Source organism: Grus americana, chromosome 8 (assembly GCF_028858705.1).
Source record: "Grus americana isolate bGruAme1 chromosome 8, bGruAme1.mat, whole genome shotgun sequence".
NCBI classification, from domain to species: domain Eukaryota; kingdom Metazoa; phylum Chordata; class Aves; order Gruiformes; family Gruidae; genus Grus; species Grus americana.
The window spans coordinates 3,489,735-3,502,753 of NC_072859.1; the positions used below are offsets into that span (position 1 = coordinate 3,489,735).

At 43.4% G+C, this 13,019-nt stretch overlaps 1 protein-coding gene across 4 annotated transcripts in view; it reads right to left on the minus strand.

Annotated features, from left to right (window-relative positions):
- HMCN1 (hemicentin 1) overlaps positions 1-13,019 on the minus strand; it is a 204,855-nt gene that overhangs the window by 46,979 nt on the left and 144,857 nt on the right. For all 4 annotated transcript variants that reach the window (XM_054833523.1, XM_054833524.1, XM_054833525.1 and 1 more), the window contains 11 exons: positions 12,599-12,749; positions 11,645-11,848; positions 9,964-10,077; positions 8,816-9,003; positions 6,666-6,762; positions 3,501-3,662; positions 2,281-2,394; positions 1,946-2,148; positions 1,642-1,723; positions 1,380-1,511; positions 997-1,146 (listed from right to left, as the gene is read on the minus strand). In XM_054833523.1, the coding sequence (XP_054689498.1) occupies positions 997-1,146; positions 1,380-1,511; positions 1,642-1,723; positions 1,946-2,148; positions 2,281-2,394; positions 3,501-3,662; positions 6,666-6,762; positions 8,816-9,003; positions 9,964-10,077; positions 11,645-11,848; positions 12,599-12,749 (1,597 nt within the window). The remainder of the gene's footprint in view (positions 1-996; positions 1,147-1,379; positions 1,512-1,641; positions 1,724-1,945; positions 2,149-2,280; positions 2,395-3,500; positions 3,663-6,665; positions 6,763-8,815; positions 9,004-9,963; positions 10,078-11,644; positions 11,849-12,598; positions 12,750-13,019) is intronic.

Below are 13,019 nucleotides of genomic sequence, written 5' to 3' on the forward strand. Positions count from 1 at the left end.
GACGTGCAGTCCCACTAATAAGTTTTGAGCACTTCAAGTAATTTCAGTCACATTTGATCAAACAAACAGCTTGGTACGAGGCTTTGGGCAACCTGGGCTAGTGGAGGGTGTCCCTGCCCGCAGCAGGGGGGTGGAACTGGATGATCTTCAAGGTCCCTTCCAACCCAAACCAGTCTGTGATTCTATGATTCTACGATTCTATATTCAATTCCTAAACTTGGGGGAAGCTGGCAGGCTGGGGGACACACAAAAACCAGCATCCCTCAGGAACAATCACTCTGACCAAGAGTTACTGGTTCTGTTTGGTCTCCTGATGTCCAGCTCACAGCCGATGCTGCCCTTTCCTCAACCAGCAACCACCGGCATGGGAAGGGCCCACGGCAGAAAGCTGGAGATACTGTACCATAAGCATCTTATGGGACGCGGGAGGGAACTAGCGCAATTAATGGGGATGAGTCGTTAGGAAGAGAGGAAAAGAAAGGTGACTGCAGCGTAAAGGGTGATGTGCAGGGAGGCAGGAGGCAATTCCATAACAAATAAGGGGTTTTTATTTGAGCAGGAAAAAAGAACCGTAAGGAAATTCTGCCAGTATTTCTTTGCTATCTCTTTCTATTTGCTATGGCAAAAAAAGCAAGAGGTATCACTGCATCTGAAACCACCTCTGTGTGGTGCTCCACACTCAACCAACCCTCGTAGCTTCAGTGCTCGGCAGGAGGAAGGATGCGATCAGCAGCCCACACACAGCCTTCCCGATTGCTGTCAGGTTCTCCTACCGTCAGAGGTTAAGCATATTCTTTTTCACACAATTTTCTGGTATACACTACCAGTCTGTAATCCTCTCGCCACTGTTCCCCCCTGGTTGGGGATGACAGAAATAACGGTCCGAATTCTCCACTTTTCTACATCTTTATGTCATCTCAGTGTCTCTGGTACAGACACAGTGTCACACTCAACCGATGATTAACCAGTTCTGCCCACTGCACTCTCATGCCTTACCTTGAATGGAAAGCACATAACTTTTCTGAGCTTTCCCCTCTACATTTGAGGCAATACACGTGTAGGTCCCACTGTCTAAAAGCTGAGAGCGAGCAATCTGAAGTTTGCTTCCACCAGATAAAATATGAACTTCAAGAGAATCGGAGTTTTCTGAAAAATATGTAAACAAGTAGTCATTCCAAAGCAGGCCCCAGAGAGCAAATGCGTCTTGAGAAATTTTTCCATCAAAATTTCAAAACAAAACAAAAGACAGATTCCAATCAGTTAACATAAGAGTCTGTCTAGAGACGGATGAAGAAGTAACAAAAAATAGACAGCAAATAGCACAGTGGTGCCCCAAAGAGGGGGAAAACAGAGCAGAAAAGAGCGTGAGAGAACGTTACCTATCGGCTTGCCGTTCTTAAGCCATAACAAGGTTGGTGGAGGAATTCCAGTAGCATCACACACAAAGGTAACAGGATTACTGATAGTTTCATTGACCGACTCTTGTTCAGGGCCTTCTATATTTGGTGGCACTATAAATTGAATGGAAGCAAGGAGAATCGTTTGGTCACCAAGTATTTTTGTAAACTGGTTTTGAATTGTCTACTCTACCATGTCTATGGCATTATAACAACTACCGCAGGTCATGCAGAGTATGCTCACCATAAACATTAAGATGGAAATTTTTATCATCTCGCCCTGCAATATTTATGGCTTTGCACACATATTGGCCCGTGTCAGAAACCTAAAATAAAAATAAATTAAAAAAACCTCATTATGGAGTCTTAGTTTGAAGCTACAGCTTAGAGATATTAACAGCCTTTGCCTCTGCCAACTCAAGGTCCTTTTCACAGAATGAAAGGCCTTCAGCAAATACATCTCCTAGTAGAACACACCAATAAAGAGCAAAAAACTGCCTAACAGTAGCGGAGCAGCGGCAGATAGAGCACCCCGCACCCTGGCCTACCTCTGCACCCTTGATTCGTAACGTTTGCCCGTCTGCTAAGATCTCCACGTTCGCAGACTCTGAAATCAGGCGCCTGTTCTTGTACCAGGTGATGACTGGTGGTGGAATAGCGTTGGATTCACACTCTAACACCACCGGCGTGCCCACTCTCACGTTCAGCACTGTCAGCGAGGTCCCGCTGTGGTCTTTGATGCTTGGGGGCACTGTAGAAGAAGCTCAGAGTTATTTCTGCCTTTGTTTTGTGAGAAGGCAGAAAACAACCTAATAAAAATAAATACAAAACACTGCAATTTTGAAGCAATAGATACTATTTCAGAAAACTGTAAAAAACAAACCAAGGACAGTTAGGAAGCTCTTCTTCTGACTTTCCCCAGCTTGGTTTCTGGCAATACAAGTATATTCGCCATCATCAGGTAGTTTGGCTCGAGGAATCTGCAGAGTCCGAGCACCTGGAGCAGAGAGAGAAGGCTTGAGATTTATTCCGTGGTCATTGTATCAACCTCAAATGCTATTTTAAAATCGCAGGTCCAACAGACTGAGCACAGGCACAAAATTAACCTCAGATTCAAAAAGGCACTGCATTGTCCTTGCTTTTTAAGGTTTATTAATCCTTAAAAAAAAAATCCAGCCAAGAGAACAAACATTTTAGGGTAAATTTCATTAGTGCTGTTAATTGTATTTGTGGGCCGAGCTTACTAATTGATGGTTGGACTTGATGATCTTAGAGGTCTTTTCCAACCTTAATGATTCTATGATTCTACTCCTTTCAGACCTGTTTCTTTTGCAGCTGCTAACTGCTGGCTCCTAACCCAACTATGCCCTTTCCACTTAGCTCTGTCACTAGCCCACTCTCACCTGTGTCCATCCGTGACGCTACTCAGTGCCCGTGCCTACACTACCCATCTCCACAGACGCCTCTACAGCCATCCAGCAATTTCCAGGTCCGTGCTGTAACACAGCCCCTGCTCACGTAATACCAGCAAGACAGAAGTGAGCAACGCAGCAAGCGATCTTCACTTCATAGCCGGGGCTGAAGGTAAGCAGCAGGAGCAGAAATGCCACTCATGGTCCTTATTCAGTGAGGAGCTTCAAATGGCTAAGGAGACCTCGGAACACAAGGATTTCTTCCTCGGAGTTCGGCAGGGTTGATCGAGTTTCCCACCGAAGCCAGTGGGAAGGTTTTTACTTTTTGTCATCTAAGCCAGCAGGATTTAACTTAGCCTCCATCACAATTTCTGATCATTTCTTTGAAAGGCGGCTCAAAGGGACTCAACTTTAATCAATACCTGTATCTGAGCACCTCTGCTACGTGGCTTGCCCTCTAGTCTTCTCCACACAGTTTATTTCAGTGCGTTCAGTCTGAGCCAGTTTTCTTTACAAGTGAACGCACCCAAGAGCCAAGAAATTATTAAACACAGTAGGTCAAGCGTCTTGTCTACTCACGGGAGCAACACTAAGAACATATTGGCTCCATAAATAATGGCCATCGCTCTTATCAAGACAAAACCGACAGAAGTTGAGTTCAAAGGCTGGGGAAATAGCTGAGATTCCTCACCAGGCACAATAAAAGTGTTGGTATTCGAACTGATAGGTTTTCCGTTCTTGAGCCAGCTGAGATCAGGAGGTGGAAAGCCAGTGACCTCACAAGTCAGAGAGATGAAATTATTCACCACCACAGTCAAATTCTCAGGATTAGTACCAACAACACTTGGAGGAACTGCCGAGAGAAATACATTAATAGTATCATCATAGCGCCAACAAACAATATTCCACAAGATCCTGATTTACTAAAATAAAGCTGAATCGCTGAGTTTTGCCAAAGGGTCAAGTTGCAAAAGTCTTTCACATCATCCTATGAATGGATCCGCCGCTTTTTTGGATGTATCTGGAAATATGACTGAAGTCAACCTAACGGTCATTCCTGTTCCTATAATTCACAAAAGCCATCACTGATTTCAGCTGCAGTCCTTCTGTGCTTGGGATTCGGGAAGGCTAATTAACCTCTAAGAGATCCTGCAGCTCCTGACTAATGCACTATCGATCTTCAAATGCTGTACTCACGGGACGTTTGCTACGTAAGGCAGGACAGCTTTAAATTTACCTTGTCGGGATATATAGGATGACTACACGTCATTTCTTCCGGACGTTGTATTGCTCCTATTCTTTCTGAAATAGTCCATTTTCTCATCATAGTGAACTAAAAATGATTCCTTCTGATACAGTCCTGAGTTCTTTTGTTAACCAGACAAACCTGTTGTTTAATAGTGAGCTAAGCAATTTAAAATTCTGGCAGGCCAGCGTTGCTCTAAGGGGTGCCTTTTTAAGCTTACAAGTCCCAGTATGTTTAAATACAAGGATATTTTGACATCTGACCTTTCTACAAGAACTATTTAAAATGAAATAACTGTAAATCTCTTCCTTTTAATAAACCCCAAGTTTTCGTTTCCGTGTTTTTGCAGCGTGGATATATAAAACACTTAAGAGGAAAGCAAAAGCATGTTCTTGGCTCTATTGGGTGGAAAAATTCATTCCAAAGAACACATGGAATCCTCTTCTTCAAAGACAGAAATGTTCAAGTATTTTGGGCCATATCCACTAGAAATACTCCAGCTGCTTTCTGTCACTTGAACGACACAAAGCGGTCATTAAGCCAAGTTTATTGCTCCTCCGTGGCACTGCAGAAACGAGAGGAGTCAATGTGAATGGGTGAATTCAGTCCATATTTTTCAGCTTGGAATAATAACTGAAGGTTATTTCCCTGATAATAAGGGTAAAATGGTTCACTAGAAGACACGCAGAATTCTGATCTGATGACATTTTACAGTTATTTGTATTTATTTACTTTTACAGTTACTTTCCCACAGATGTGATTATTGGCAGAGCAAGCCAGAGGGTAATTAAATATACAGGGCCGAATCGGAGCTATCGTTTAATGGATTTTGCTTAAACTATATAGAAGGTACGTTTCAAATTCTGCAGCCTTCATGGTGTGTGCAAACCACTCACAAATGCGCCACAGGTAATCTGAGCACGGACGCAGCAATGGGCTCGATTTCACTGTTCAGTGTGAAAATTGCCTATTTGTTATATATTAAGGTTAGAGGTTGAGATTTTAAACCTGGATGCTTATTTTCGGCGTTTTAGAAGGTTTTATTTTAGTTTTATTACTCACCTTTGAGACAAGAAGTGAATTTTTCAACTGATTAAAGAGAATCTTGTTTAATATTTTCTTTAAATTCATGAAAGCAGTTCCATTAGAAACATATAAAAATGCTGGCAAATAACCTTTTTTTGACACTGACAAATGTTTAGTGATAAAGCACTTTCGTCAGTGCTTCTCCCTGGGTGGTCCTATAGTCTAATTTTTCAAATGAAACTGCAATCAGAGATTAACAGACCTAAACTGGTAATAACGTTGAGCTAGAATTGAAGCTTCATGCAAATATTTCTGTTAAAATAATGGGATTAGACTATAGACATTATAAACAAATATTTTAAAGACAAGAAGTTTAAATTTAAACACAAATGTCAAGAAAAACAAAACTCAGCAAAGCTGGATAGACTCCACTAAAAGAAAATAACTCCTCCGAGAATGACTCCAGAGCAAATTTTTCCCATGACAACAATACTTTTGGCTAATTTTTTTTACTGAGTAGAAAAAAGCACTATAAATTTGTTTAATTTTGTATGTCAATTTGCTGCATGTGTCAATGTGAAACAAATTTATTTCTTCTGTATGTAATAACCTGAATCATCAAATTCCTTGGATGCCGGTGCTGCATTTAAGCAAGAGAAAGCAGCACTTGTCTCTACGTAACACAAATTATTAGCTAGCTAAAAAGGATGTGAAAAAGGAGACTGATCACATGGAGAAGATGTGGTATGTCGCCAAATCAGACTGTGAAAGCAGATAAAGATGTAGCTGCCAGTGTTCCCTGGAAGGTTTAAACACGTAATTGTGCAGATGATTTTGTGGGGTATTTGATCTTCAATTCAGAATGGAAAGCTCAAAGCGGTGGGATGAAGAGCGGGCAGAAATAAAAGGCCAAGTTAGGGTTTACCCTGAGACGTTAATTAAAGATATCCTGGTTTTCTGAAGCTATCAGGAGAAGTAAGGGAAGGTGGTGGAGAGACCGTTTTTTTAAATAATGGGAAATGTCTTAGTTTCTTGACTGTATTACAGACTTGTGATGCTGAAGTCCAAAATTTATTTTAACCCTATTTTAACTCCACAACGAAACAAAAAATAGAGAACAGAAAGAAATCTTAAACAGTAAATTTTTAAAAAGTTAAGCTTTTACAACGTCCTATCTCTTTGTTTAATGCTTTCTAACCTTTACTTTCCTTGGAAAATGCATTTTATGATCGTATAAAAACCAGACTATAATCCGACCTGTTTGTAACTCACGGTTTCAGGGCTTAGCAACCCCTACCCAGCGCACGCACACAGCCGCTACACAAGGCTCCCTCGATACTAATTTCCACCTATGTGGAATACATAGAAGGAGCTAAAGCCACGTGGCATCGACAGCCAGGCGCTGCCGAGGTTCGTTAAACTTGTATTTCACTTCTGGTACGTCAGACTGTCCATCACGCCCGGTAAGACGCCTTGCATGCACACAGCTAAGTCTGTGCCCAAGCGCTCTGCTAAAATTCACACATTCAATTAAACAAACGTTTGAAAGAAGACAATCAGGAAACGATGGAGTACTGCACTCACCGTGAACGTTCAGGTTAAAATACTTTTTGGCACTCCCAGCTATGTTTTCCACAACGCAGACATACCTGCCAGTATCTGTTATTTGGGAATTCAAAATCTAAGAAGAAGAAACAAGATTGTTGTTGAGCGAACATGTAAGACAACGTACTGCGAAAACATCGAGTTTTGGTGTCCGCCCAAAGACCCCGAGGTCCTCAGGGCCTGCAAGTCCACAGGTTTTTGGGTTTGATTTGTTTGTTTGCCAAGGCCTTTGCGGTGTTACGAAGAAGCCAATCGGAGAAACTTCCGCTGCTGCTTCTCCTTTCAGAATCTGTTACACGAAGCTGTGCGTCGCCAACCTCCAGACAAGTTAACGTAGTTTCTTTCGCGTTAAATTCATTCAAAATTATTAACGAAACAAGTATTCACAAACTATTTGTAATAAAAATCCTAATGTTCTATATGGGGTTTATATTTTATTGTATTCCTAGGTCATGCTATGAAAATGGAGAGAATTCAGCTCAGCTCTCTAACCGCTGCAACAGTCTCCTTCACCTTCATCCATTGATAGGAAGGGGGGGTTCCTCAGAATACACTATTTTCTTTAAAAAATAAAAAAATAGTAGTACATTTTGCAGTAATTAAACTCTGGTAGGGAAACTTGGACAAAATGACAGCAATAGGTCATTCTCCACCAAAATGAATGTTATTTTAAACCAAGTGATTTCCTTCATGCAGTTCAGAGCGTGACCCCACAAACAGCTGGGTCAGCACAACCGAGCGGGGGTCTGCTACAGGCCACCCAACCACGGAGACCGAGCAGATGAAGCCCTCTACAGACAGACAGGAGCAGCCTCACGTTCACAAGCCCTGGTCCTCATGGGGGACCTCAACCACCCTGATACCCGTTGGAGGGACAACACAGTAGGGCACAAGCAATCCAGGATGTTCCTGGAACACTTTGATGATAACTTCCTTCTCCAAGTGACAGAGGAGCCCACGAGGAGAGGTGCCATGCTGGACCATGTTCTCACCAACAAGGAGGGGCTGGTGGGGAATGTGAAGCTCGAGGGCAGCCTTGGCTGCAGTGACCACAAAATGGTGGAGTTCAAGATCCTCAGGGCAGCGAGGAGGGCACACAGCAAGCTCACTACCCTGAGCTCTCCTTGAGCAGAGCAGACTTTGGCCTCTTCAGAGACCTGCCTGGTAGAATACCATGGGACAAAGCCTTGGAGGGAAGAGGGCCCCAAGACAGCTGGCTAATATTCAAGGGTCACCTCCTCCAAGCTCAGGAGTGATGCATCCCAGCAAAGAGGAAGTCAGGCAAAAATGCCTGGAGGCCTGCATGGATGAACAAGGAGCTCCTGGGCAAAGTCAAACAAAAAAAGGAAGCCTACAGAGGGCAGAAGCAGGGACAGGTAGCCTGGGAGGAATACAGAGAAACTGTCCGAGCAGCCAGGGATCAAGTTAGGAAAGCCAAAGCCCTCATGGAATTAAATCTGGCCAGGGACAACACGGATAACAAGAAGTTTCCATAGGTACGTCAGTGATAAAAGGAGGACGAGGGAAAATGTGGGCCCCCTCTGGAATGAAACAGGTGACCTGGTTACCCACGATATGGAGAAGGCTGAGGTGCTCAATGAATTTTTTGCCTCAGTCTTCACTGGCAAGTGCTCTAGCCACACCACCCAAGCCACAGAAGGCAAAGAGCAGGGAGTGACAGGACAAGGGGAATGGCCTGAAGCTGCAGGAGAGGAGATTTGGATGAGATGTGAGGCAGAAATTCTTCCCTGTGAGGGTGATGAGGCCCTGGCCCAGGCTGCCCAGAGAAGCTGTGGCTGCCCCTGGCTCCCTGGCAGTGTTCAAGGCCAGGTTGGATGGGGCTTTGGGCAACCTGGGCTGGTGGAGAGTGTCCCTGCCCATGGCAGGGGGTCGCACTGGATGGCTTTGAGGTCCCTTCCAACTCAAACCATTCAATGATTCTATGAACTACATTTGAGTGCAAACAAGCAGCTGAGGGACAGCGCCAAGGGACAAAACCTCCTTCGGTTTGCAGCACCTTGTAGAAAAAAATAAATTCAGAATTGCATACTCAGCAAATCTAAACAGTTTTGTCTTTATGGGCAGCTTGTGTCTGTGGCTCTAAAAATCAGTTGTTCACAAAGAGCTACCTGTAACCTCCTTCCATTAGACAAAAATACGTGTTTGTCGTCTTCTGCTAGGAGGTGGCCATCCTTTTGCCAGGTAATACTCGGAGAAGGGCTGCCACTGGCGACACAGTCCATCACCGCAACCTTGTTCACAAGCACAGTCACTTCTTCAGGCAGATCGCCATCAGCTCCACTGATGGACGGTGGTACTACAAAAGAGCAGAACATGATAAGAATATTGTGACTGAGTACCTCCCAGTGGTTTTTGTTGGGTTTTTTTTTTTTTAAGGTTGCCCACCAATCTTTTAGATTGGGTTTTTATAAAAAAGTAGTGAAATCTTCAGTGAATACAGTGAAAGATAATAAAATCCCAAGAGTAGTTCAGCTGGAACAGATCAGTGTAACTCGAGGGACTGCAGGAGAAGTACGCTTATGCACAACAGCCATAAAGAAGAAGAGGTGAAAACTCATTTTCCAGTTAGTCCGTCATGTTCTTTGCTGCCAGAACAAAAGAGGATTTCCATGGCAGGCCTCTTCCTAACAATAAACCATTTTTTTTCAGTGGTAGATACAGAAATAGAGGTAAAGAAATAAGCGTTTCCCAAGGCAAAACCCTCGAGTACATCAACAGAAACGCAAGCAGCGTACCAAAGCTCTCTGTGCAATGTTTGTAAACAGACCACACAGAAAGGACTCTGCAGGCATTCAACGGTTGATCTACATCAATTCCCTTATGCCTTCGGGACTTTTGCAGGTATTTTAGACAATGACGAGCAAAATAAGGAGAGAGAAAAGTTTAGGAGGTCAGAATTTTGAACTGGAAACTGGATAGGGAAGAAGAGATACCAAGATAAAACCTGGATTTCTCCATAGACTTTTCTTTCTGGTGAAGCGTAATAGGGATAACACAACTGAGCTCCTGTAACAATAACCCAAACCCGCACTGAACTAACAACATTAACGCTATTGGCATGCAATTCCGCACACGCCTACAAAACTCTAGCACCTTCCATAAACACATGCATTTCATAGTTTACAAATACGCAGAATTTACAAACTTTAAAAACATTAAGTAAACCTGGACTACAATGCTTCATTAGGTTCCACACAACTCTCTCTTTTTTTGTCATTCAAAAGAAAAAGGAAAGCAGGAAAGCAGGAAAGCTCACAGAGCACGCGGACGTCGTAATGAATGGAATCCTCCCCGGCTTCGTTTACCGCCACACACATGTATCTCCCAGCATCTTCAGCCTGCGCCCGGGGAATCTGCAACACTCGGCCTCCTGCAGGGAAAATGCCGTCAAGATTTAAATGCAGCATCAAGCAGTTTCCAACTTTTCCACACCACATTTCACTGGAGACCTGAGCAAGCAAATTTATGAATGGTCAGCATTTGTTCTGAATTATAAGTAACTAAAGACTTTTCTTTCCTAGCTACTTTTTGTAGTGGCAGATACTTGGAATTCAGCAATGTTCATACTGAAACGTTAGAAAAGAGTCATTAATTCCACAGAAAGGAATAACGTTCTTCAGCAATATGCAGCCAGACATTATTCTTCAATCAAAAATAGAAATATTTCTCGGCAAGGTGACAGAGAACTAACAGGCAAAAGGAAATATAAGCACAGAATATTCTGGTAAAGCTGTTCCAAATTGAAAAAATTCACTTCTGAAGCTTATAGCTATATACGATTTTTACTTTTCACTCTATTCCTCATTGAAAGCAGAGCCACATAAACAGCTTCAGAAGGAGAGGAGAGATTAGGAATACATTCTGGGAGCGGCTGTCACTGGTGTCCCAACAGATGAGCAACAGGTAGACAAAAAGACGTTATCCCCGCTGCTGCCCTTCTTTCCACACGCCGTCCAAAGCCATCCTCCGCACAGCAAGGCTCCTTTTTGCACCCTCAGCATCGTACGCACCTCCTCTCTCCCCTTCCCCGGGAGGCTAAGCGGGAGCTCATGGCTGGTTTTCTGCTGGAAACGTTATTTCCATGCCTCACTCCCTGGTTAAGAGGCTTTTCTACTTCAATTATGATTTTTGCCAAAGCAAAACTTAGTAAGGAAATAAATCCTTATTGGCAGGTAGCAGCTCCAGACTCCTCTGAGGTTGTTAGCCAAGGCATTTTGTCCGTGCTGGAGGCAGGTCCAAGCCCAGTAGCTCCGCCGGACTCCTCCCAGGAAGCTCCAGAACGTCTTGGCCACCCCTGGAGACAGCTGACTTTGGCAGGTAGCAGCCCCAGACTCCCTTAAGGTTGCTCCCCAAGGAGGTTTGTCCATGCTGGAGGCAGGTCCGAGCCCAGTAGCTCCTTCGGAGTCCACCCAGGCAGCTCTGACATGTGATGGCATATCCTGGGGAGCGTGGAATTTGGCCGGTGGCAGCCCCAGCGTCCTCCAAGGAATCCACCCAAGGAGTGTGATGAGTGTTGGAGGCAGGTCCATGCTCTGTAGCTTGCTGGTAGTCCTGGCAGGCAGCTTTGGAGGGCTCTGACCTTCCCTGGAGGTGGCTGGATTTCCTGCGTAGCAGCTGCCAACTCCTCCTCGGTAGTTAAAAGATTTCTCCGTGTAGGACTGAGGGCCACTGCCGGTAGATCAGGCATCACTGTCGTATTTTATTTCTCAGCACGTCATATGATGTGTTAAACGGTCACATTCACACCATTTTAGGGGCTACTTTTTAAATGAAAGAAGGAAACCGCTTAAGTCCAAGGACCGCAGAGAAACATTCCCAGTCAAGAAAGTCCGAAAGGAACATTGATGCAGTGTTTTGAAGGGGAGAAGTTTATTACTACCCAAATACTAGCACTAACACCATTTCTTAAGGTCAGAGAGCGACATTTTAATACTGACCTGGTAATATTAGTACTTTATCGCTAGAGCTCAGAGGATAGCCGTCTTTATACCACGTAAGAACGGGAGGAGGAACAGCATTGGTCTCGCAGTACAGCGAAAGGGGATTGTTGACAATCACGTCTTTACTTTCTCCACCTCTTCCCGCATCTACCGTGTTACCGGCTTCCCATTCCTTATACGGCTTGTGGAAACTAGGAGGAACTACAACCGAGGAGGGGAAAAAACGTTAGGATTTTACAGTGGAAACAGCTAGTTTTAAAGTCAAGAAATGAAAAGATACTGTAATTGTTAAATAGCAGCAACAAAAATTAAAGTGTACTAAATTAAAACAATCCCCCCCCTCAATTTAGGTTAGCCAGGAAAATTCTAGTTCTTGTCATCCCAATGAACAATTGAGCAATCTGCTGAATATTTTCTGAAGACTAATAAACAACAGTGTGAGAAGATTTGATAACAAAACACAGAGGGTATTAATCAACAATAATACTGAAATAGTAAGCTATCTGGTTCTACTCAAGTTCTAATTTTGTCTAAATTTTCAGAAATGACTAATGATTGTTTTCACGTATTTCCACACAGCGTGTAGGCCGACAGGATGCATGTGTCTGGGGCCTCTAAGTACGACTCAATACAGATAAATAAAATATGATGTCCTAGTTTGAGCTAAATTAAAACTTTGGCATGTAGTTTAGTGACAGATCAGAGTTACTATGTCATTCCACTGACTTCAGAAACACCGCATATGTCACAAAATATGAAAGAAAGAATAATCAGATACTGTATTTCTTAAAGCTGGGCAAAATATACACGAAATAAAAATCATACAAACCACAAAAGCGCTGGATTGGACTAAGCAGGTGTAAAGGGTGTAAAATTATAATGAATGCCAACATCCCAGAACATTAGAAAAGGAGCCTACCGGAAGAATTTTATGATCTGAACTCTGTTTACCTTGGATATTTACATCAAATTCCACTTCATCCTCTCCAGCAATGTTGGATGCCAGACAAGTGTAACGACCGGTGTCTGATACTTCGGCCTCCTTAATCTGCAGAGTACGGCCACTAGCTTGGATGATGACATGATCGTCCGATTTAAGTGGCTGTAATGTAATTTTACATGGAGATTAATACTCGGCAAAACATACACTAGAAATGGCCGTATTTGTGGAAATGATATGATGTCATCTCTCTTTTGGTCAAGTCCAGGTTGTTTTAAAACCCTTCCTAAGGCAGTAGACTGGAGTAAGAGCATAATTTGGTTTTGTTATTTTCCTCTGCATCCTTCAACCTTTGCTGACGCTGCCAGCAAGGCCCGCTTTCAACGTCTGCAAACAAAGCCATGGCTTAGGACACCACGTACCGAGGGTCAC